At 61.4% G+C, this 7,648-nt stretch overlaps 1 protein-coding gene and 2 long non-coding RNA genes across 3 annotated transcripts; 2 read left to right on the top strand and 1 right to left on the bottom strand.

Moving 5' to 3' along the window:
• Positions 1-1,448, top strand: LOC136789291 (uncharacterized). Its single transcript, XR_010828134.1, has 3 exons — positions 1-66; positions 820-858; positions 1,393-1,448. It is a non-coding gene; the product is annotated as an uncharacterized lncRNA (long non-coding RNA).
• Positions 1,449-1,630: 182 nt separating this feature from the next.
• On the top strand, positions 1,631-3,057 carry LOC136789289 (uncharacterized). Its single transcript, XR_010828131.1, has 2 exons — positions 1,631-1,713; positions 2,703-3,057. It is a non-coding gene; the product is annotated as an uncharacterized lncRNA (long non-coding RNA).
• Positions 3,058-3,573: 516 nt separating this feature from the next.
• On the bottom strand, positions 3,574-6,468 carry LOC136789256 (zinc finger HIT domain-containing protein 2-like). Its single transcript, XM_066989288.1, has one exon. The coding sequence runs from the start codon at positions 6,275-6,277 to the stop codon at positions 4,769-4,771; it is 1,509 nt and encodes a 502-aa protein (XP_066845389.1). The 5' UTR covers positions 6,278-6,468; the 3' UTR covers positions 3,574-4,768.
• Positions 6,469-7,648: the final 1,180 nt, after the last annotated feature.

Here is a 7,648-nt window from a genome sequence, read left to right as displayed (position 1 = left end):
AAAAATCTTGCAGGTGCCCCCCTGGCGACGCGGGTGCTGGAGGAGATGGCGGCCCCCCCGCAAGGGGTAAGGAGGGGGAGAGCTTAAAATGGGAGGGGGTCCCCAAAAATGGGGGCGCTAAAAATTTGGGGGGGGTCCTTAAAAATCGGGGGGCCACAAAAACGGGGGGGGGGGCACTAAAAATTTGAGGGGTCCTTAAAAATTGGGGGGTGCCCAAAAATGGGGGGCTTAAAAATCAGGGGGACCCCAAAAATGGGGGGGGGGCCTTAAAAATTAGGGGGTCCCCAAAAATGGGGGTGCTAAAAATTGGGGGGGGGGCTTAAAAACTGGGGGGCTCCAAAATGGGGGCACTAAAAATTTGGAGGGGGGTCCCCAAAAATGGGGTGCTAAAAATTGGGGGGGTCCTTAAAAATTAGGGGGTACCCAAAAATGGGGGGGATGCTAAAACTTTGGGGGGCCTAGAAATTTGGGAAGGGGACTTAAAAATTTGGGGGCCCCCAAAAATTCTTGGGGGGGGTTCCTAAAAATGGGGGGGCACTAAAATTTTGGGGGGTCCCCGAAAGTGTGGGGGGGAGCCCTTAAAAATGGGGGGGGTAAAAATGGGGGGGGGAGATTTGGGGGGGGTCTCAGTATTTTTGGGGGGGGGGGTCCCTAAAAATCCAGGGGGTCTCAAATACCCGGGGGGGTCCCTAAAAGGGAGGGGGTCTCTGTAAATAAAGGGGGGTAAATGTTAGGGGGGAGTTTAAAAATGGGGGGGGCTCAATAATGGGGGGGGGGGGGGCAAAAATTCTGGGCCCCCCAAAATTGAGCCCCCCCCAGGAGATCAGTGAGAAAGCGGCGCCGCGACGCAGCCCCCGGGTGAGTGGGGGGGGTGGCAAAAATTGGGGGTGGGGGCACAAAAATGGGGGGGGGGGGGGGCAGAAAAATTGGGGGGCAAAATGGGGGAGGGGGAGCCATAAAATGGGGGGGCACAAAAAGGGGGGGGTAAATGGGGGGTCTTAAAGGGGGTGTTTAAAGGGGGGGGTCCCAAAATGGGGGGGGACAAAATTGGGGGGGCATAAATAAGGGGGGGGCACAAAAATGGGGGTCTTAAAGACGGGGGTTTAAAAGGGGGTCCCCAAAATGGGGGGGCACAAATTGGGGGGGTCCCCAAAAAATGAGGGGGCCCTAAAAATGATGGGTGGGGTCCCATAAATAAGGGGGGGGGGGTCACAAAATGGGGGGGGGGGGGGGGCAGAAAATGGGGGGGGTCCCATAAATATTGGGGGGTCCCAATCAACTGGGGGAGGGCCATAAATAATGGGGGGGTCCCACAAAATTGGGGGAGGGTCCCCACAAATTGGGGGGGGTCCCTATTAACGGCCCCCCCCCTTTTTTCCCCCCCCCCCCCAGCTCCGCGGGCAGAAGGAGAACGTCCCCGCCCCCCCCCTCGCCCCCCCCTCGCCCCCGCCCCCCCCCCCGCCCGGCCTCCCCCCCTCCCCGTTCCTGCCCCCCCCGCGCCCCCCCCGCTTCCGCCGCTCCTACAGCCGCCTGGAGGCGCCGCCCCCCCCTCCCCGCTGCCCCCCCCCCCCTCCCCGCGCGGCCCGGGGGGGCCCCCTGTCCCCCATCGTCGCCCCCCCCGCCGCCGCCGCCCCCCCGGCTCCCCCCCGGCCCCTCCCCGGCATCGGCCCCGGCCCCGAGCGCAGGAGGAAGAGGAAGGTGGCGCCCATCGACGTGAGTGCCCCCCCGGGACCCCCCCCCCAAATATTCCTGACCCCCCCCCCCCCAAATATTCCTGACCCCCCCCAGCCCCAAAGGACCCCCCCATATTTTTAGTGCCCCCCAATCTCCCCAGGACCCCCCAAATATTCCTGACCCCCCCCCGGCCCCCCCCCAAAAACTCCTGCCCCCCCCAAATATTCCTGACCCCCCCATTCCCAAAGGACCCCTCCATATTTTTAGTGCCCCCCCCAATGCCCAAAAGACCCCCCCCAAATATTCCTGGCCCCCCCCAGCCCCAAAGGACCCCCCCATATTTTTAGTGCCCCCCCCCAATGCCCCCAGGACCCCCCCCCCAGGACCCCCCCAAAATATTCCTGACCCCCCCCAGCCCCAAAAGACCCCCCTGTATTTTTAGTGCCCCCCCCAAATATTCCTGACCCCCCCCCAGCCCCAAAGGACCCCCCCCATAGTTTTAGTGCCCCCCAATCTCCCCAGGACCCCCCCAATATTCCTGACCCCCCCCCGCCCCAAAAGACCCCCCCGTATCTTAAAGTGCTCCCCCCCAAATATTCCTGACCCCCCCCCATATTTTTAGTGCCCCCCCCAATCTCCCCAGGACCCCCCCTCCAAATATTCCTGACCCCCCCCCCAGCCCCAAAGGACCCCCCCCATAGTTTTAGTGCCCCCCCAATCTCCCCAGGACCCCCCCCAATATTCCTGACCCCCCCCCGCCCCAAAAGACCCCCCCGTATCTTTAGTGTCCCCCCCCAAATATTCCTAACCCCCCCCCGCCCCCCTCCATATTTTCATTGCCCCCCCCCATACCCCCAGGACCCCCTCCCCAAGCCCCCCCCCATTTCCAACCCCCCCCCGCCCCCCAACCCCTTTTCACACCCCCCCAAACCCCCCCTTTACCCCCCAACCCCCTTTTTTTTTTTATTTTTTTTATACCCCCCCCTCCCCCCCCAAAAAAAATTAACCCCCCTGTGCCCCCCCCGCAGGCGGGGGAGCTGGAGGCCTGGGCCGCCCGCATGAACGCGCAGTTCGAGGAGGCCGAGCGCTTCCGCCTCGTCGTCGAGTGACCCCCCCGGGACCCCCCCCCCCAATTTGGGGCCCCCCCCTCACAATTCGGGGGCCCCCCCCAAAAAAAATTTGGGGCCCCCCCAAACTTTGGGGGCTCCCCCCCTGCAATCTGGGGGCCTCCCCCAAAATTTGGGGGCTCCCCCCCGCAATTTGGGGGCTCCCCCCCTCACAATTTGGGCCCCCCCCACCTTTTTTGGGGCCCCCCCCCATTTTGGGGGGCCCCCCCATGCGCCCCCCCCCCATTAAAAGAGCTTTGGGCCGCTGTTTGCTTGCTTTTCTGGGTGATGATGTCATCGATGATGTCACTTTGTGACCCCCCCCCAAATTCTGACCCCCCCCCCCCAGTTTTGTGCCCCCCCCCCCCCCCCGCCTGGGCTCTTCGTTAGTCATCAGCCTCATTCCCTAACGAGCAGCCGCAGCAGCTCCGTTCCTCGTCCGGACATTCCCTAATCTGGATTGTTAATCCAGTCTGTTAATCTGGACCGTTAATCTCGCTCATTAATCCCAATCGTTAATCTGGCTCATTAATCCAGCTTGTTAACCAGCGTTGTTAATCCAGTTCATTAATCCCACTTGTTGATCCACTTTGTTAACCAGATTCATTAGTCCAGTTCGTTAATCCGGTTTCTTAATCCGGTTCATTAACCGAGTTCATTAATCTGGTTTGATAACCAAATTCATTAATCCAGTTTGTTAACCTGGCCATTAATCTGGTTTGTTAACCCGGCTCATTAACCCAGTTCATTAATTCAGTTTGTTAACCCAGTTCATTAATCGGGGTTGTTGATCTGGTTCGTTAATCCGCTTTATTAACCTGGCTCGTTAATCCACTTCATTAACCTGCTTCATTAATCTGGTTCATTGATCCGGTCCATCAAACCAGTTTGTTAACCTGGTTCGTTAATCCGGTTCATTAATCCAGGTCATTAATTGGATGGTAGAGCTGGTTTGTTAACCCAGTTCCTTAATCCATTTTGTTAATCCAGTTTGTTAACCTGGTTCGTTAATCCAGATTGTTAACCCAGTTCATTAATCCGATTGTTGATCCGGTTCGTTAACCTGGTTCAATAATCCAGCTCATTAATCAGGTCTACTAACACCGTTTGTTAATCCAGTTCTTTAATCCGGTTTGTTAACCTGGTTTATTAACCCCGTTCATTAACCCGGTTCATTAATCCAGTCCGTTAATCGGGTTTCTTACCCTGGTTTATTAATCTGGTTCATTAACCCCATTCATTAAACTGGGTTGTTAATCCAGTTCATTAATTGGGTTTGTTTACCTGGTTTGTTAATCTGGTTTGTTAACCTGGTTCGTTAATCCAGTTTGTTAACTGAGTTCACTAATCCAGTTTGATAGCCCACTTCGTTAATCTGGTTCGTTAACCCGCTTCATTAATACATGTTATTAATCCGGTTTATTAATCCAGATTGCTAACCCAGTTCTTTAATCCAGCTCGTTAATCCGGTTTATTGATTGCGTTTGTTGGCCAGGTTCATGGACCTGGTTTGTTAATCCAGTTCATAATCCAGTTAATTAATCCGGTTCATTAACCTGGTTCACTCATCCAGGTCATTAATCCGGTTTGTTAACCCAGCTCATTAACACAGTTCAATGATCCACTTTGTCAATCTGGATTGCTAACCCACTTCTTTAATCCAGTTCGTTAATCCGGTTCATTAATCCAGCTCGTTAACCCTTCTTCATGACACCTCCCCTCCCTGTGTGTTCATTAACCTTAACGAGCGGCCCCTCCCACCGCCATTTCTTATTAATTTCTCTTTATTAGTCCAGGGCCCTCCAACTGCTCGTTAGCCCCCAGTCCTTAACGAGCAGCCATGTTGAGGCCATGTCCTCCTCCCATCACTCATTAGCTCCCAGTCCTTAACAAGCGGCCATGTTGAGGCCATAACTCCCTCGTTAGCCCTCAGTGCTTAACGAGCAGCCATGTTGAGGCCAAACCCGCCCCCACCTCTCGTCCCCCCCTCACGGCAGCTCCTCCACCATCACCCGCGCCGCCGGAGGCCGGGGCCCCCCCCAGCTGCCCTCCAGCCTCCTCCGCAGGGCCTCCACCTCGGCCTCGGCGGCGGCCACCTCGGCGTGGACCTGGCGGGCCTCCTCGGCCAGCGCCGCCAGCTCACCGCCGCGCTCCCGGCTCCAGGCCAGCAGGTAGAGGCACTTCTTCCTCGCCCTCCCCAGGCGGCCTCGCTCCTCGTCCTCGCCCCGCAGCCTCCGCCGCGCCGCCCCCAGCAGCCTCCCCAGGTGGTGCAGGGCGGCCTCTGCGTCCTCGGCGGGCCGGCGCCGGCTGCGGCCTCGCAGGAGCTGGGCCACGGCCAGCACGGTGCCGGCGCTGCCCAGCGGGCACCGCGGGTAGCCGGCGGCCTCGGCCTCGCGCCGGGCGTCGTGGAGGGCCTCGGCGGTGGAGGCGAAGGGGCGGCGGCAGCGGAGGCTGGCGGCGGAGGCCAGGGCGGCGGCGGCCATCTCGGGGAGCAGGGCCTCGTCGCCGTGGTGGAGGCTGAGGGCGAAGGCGTAGCCGTAGAGGACGTTGGGCAGCTGGAAGCGGAGCAGGGGCGAGGGCGGCGCAGCGCAGAGGCTGCGCAGGGGAGGCACGGCGGCGGGGAGAGGCGGCATGGGGCCGGCCAGGCCTTCGTCGTCGTCCTCCTCGTTGACCTCCATGCCCCTGTTGTCCTCGTCCTCCTCCTCGTCTCCATTGTCCTCCTCATCCTCCACGTCCTCCTCCTCGTCCTTCCAGTCTCCCTTGGCCATTTTGGCCTCCTTTTTGGCTATTTTGGCCTCCTTTTTGGCTATTTTGGCCTCCTTTTTGGCCTCCATGTCCTCCTTGTGGTCTCCCTTGTCCTTTTTGTCCTCTTTTTTGGCCTTTTTGGCCTCTCTGTCCGATTTTTTGGCCATTTTGGCCTCCTTTTTGGTCATTTTGTCCTTTCTGGCCTCCTCCTCATCCCCCACGTCCCTCTCGTCCTCCTCATGGTCTCCCTTGTCCTTTTCGTCCACTTCTTCAGCCTTTTTGGCCTCTCTGTCCACTTTTCGGACCTTTTCGGCCTCCTTTTCGGCCTCCTCGCCCTCCCCCGGCCCCAGCTCCTCCACCAGCCCCTCCGGCCGGCCCCTCCGCCACCACCACGGCCTCCACGGGGGCAGCAGCCCCAGCGCCTCCCCGCTCCGCACCAGCCTCCCGAACTCGGCCCGCTCGGCCCGGCTCAGCCGCCCCCACAGCCCGCGGCCTAGCGCGGCCTGCGGATCCCCGGCCTCAGGTAGCTCCCGCAGCCGCCCGAGGGCGGCCCGGACCCGGCCTCGGCCCGGAGGAGGGACCCCGCGCTCGGCGGCCAGGGCCTGCAGCACCTGCTCCCGGTAAAAGGCCTCGGCGCAGGCCCCGTGGCCCCGGTAGCAGCCGAGGGAGCAGAGGCGGCGGTTGCAGCGGGGGCAGGTGTACGGAGCGGCGGCGGCCCCGCACCGCCCGCACGGGGGCATGGGCGCCGCCATCTTGGCTGCTCCGAAGGCGGGGCGCTCGGCTGTTTCCGGAAGCGTTCGGCGGCTTCCGGAGCGCGCTCGGAACGCTTCGGCTCTTTCCGGATTGGGTCGGGCAGGGGGGTGGGGATCGAGGCCACGCCCCCTCGCGGGGTGCCCTTTCCGAACGCGGCCGGCGCTCGGCTCTTTCCGTCGGCGCTCGGCTATTTCCGTCGGCGCCCCGCCCCCGCCGTCAGCGCTCGGCTCCTTCCGCCCCAGCCCCGCCCCCTGCGGACGCGCTCGGGTTTCTTCGGCCTTTTCCGTCAGCGCTCGGCTCTCCCCCCCCTCCCCTCGCCTCCCGGCCCAGCCCTGCGCTGCCCCCGCCTCGTTATCATTAACCCCCCGCCGCTAATTAACACGAAGCTGCATTTTCCGGCTCATTACCGCTCATTAACGCCCCGAGGGGCCCCCAGACGCATTTACCGGCTGGCTGCCGGGTTCAAGCACGACGCCCCCACCCCATAACCCTTCGCCCCCTCCTGAAGTCTTCACAGGACCCCCAAGGCCTCACGGAGACCCCCAAAATCCCCCCAAAGGTCTCCACAACCCCCCAAATCTCCCCAAAGTCCTCGTGGCTCCCCCTGACATCACCCGAAGGCCTCGCAGACCCCTCGCCAAAAGCTTCAGAGGACCCCCAAGGGCTCACAGACCCCCCTAAGCCCCCCCAACCCTCACAGAACCCCCCTAAAGCCCCCGCAGAGCGCCCCAAACCCCTCACAGAGCCCCCTAAGAGACCCCAACCCCCCCGATCCTCCCTCAAGCCCCCCCAAACCTTCACAGACCCCCCCTAAAGCTCCCACGGAGCCCCCAACCCCTAAGCCCCCCAAACCTCTCACAGCCCCCCCCAAGCGACCCCAGCCCCCCCAGATCCCCCCTCAAGCCCCCCAAACCTTCACAGGCCCCAGAGACCTCCCCCCCACACCCCTCAACCCTTCACAGACCCCCCCAAATCCCCCCAACCCCTCGGAGACCCTTCCCGAAGCCCATCCACAGCCCCCCAAAACCCTCACAGCCCCCCCGGCTCCTTCCGCCCCAGCCCTCTCCCAATTATCGTCCCAGGCAGTTGTGCAATGCCCCGGAGCGGGGGATCGAGGGGTGCGGGGGTTTTCCGGCATTGAGGCAGCTGAGGGAGCCGCCAGGGCCCGGCCACCACAGAATCTCGCAGAATGACAGAATCACAGAGAATGACAGAATTTTGGGGATCGGGAGGGACCCCCAACGGTCACCCGGGCCCATCCTCCTGCCACAGCAGGAGCCCCTCGGTCCTGTCCTGCAGCGCTGTCCCAGCGGGTTTGGCTGTCTCCAGAGGAGGCCCCCCCTCCACCCCTGGGCCCTGTTCCATGTTCT

The sequence above is a fragment of the Anser cygnoides genome, unplaced genomic scaffold (genome assembly GCF_040182565.1).
Source record: "Anser cygnoides isolate HZ-2024a breed goose unplaced genomic scaffold, Taihu_goose_T2T_genome scaffold_43_1, whole genome shotgun sequence".
NCBI lineage: Eukaryota > Metazoa > Chordata > Aves > Anseriformes > Anatidae > Anser > Anser cygnoides.
Note: the sequence above shows the minus strand (reverse complement) of the source record. Positions and strands in the feature narration are given on the sequence as shown.

What these genes read in the sequence shown, in the direction of transcription:
- LOC136789256 (XM_066989288.1), bottom strand. Translation starts at nt 6,277, where the DNA reads ATGGCGGCGCCCATGCCCCCGTGCGGGCGGTGCGGGGCCGCCGCCGCT.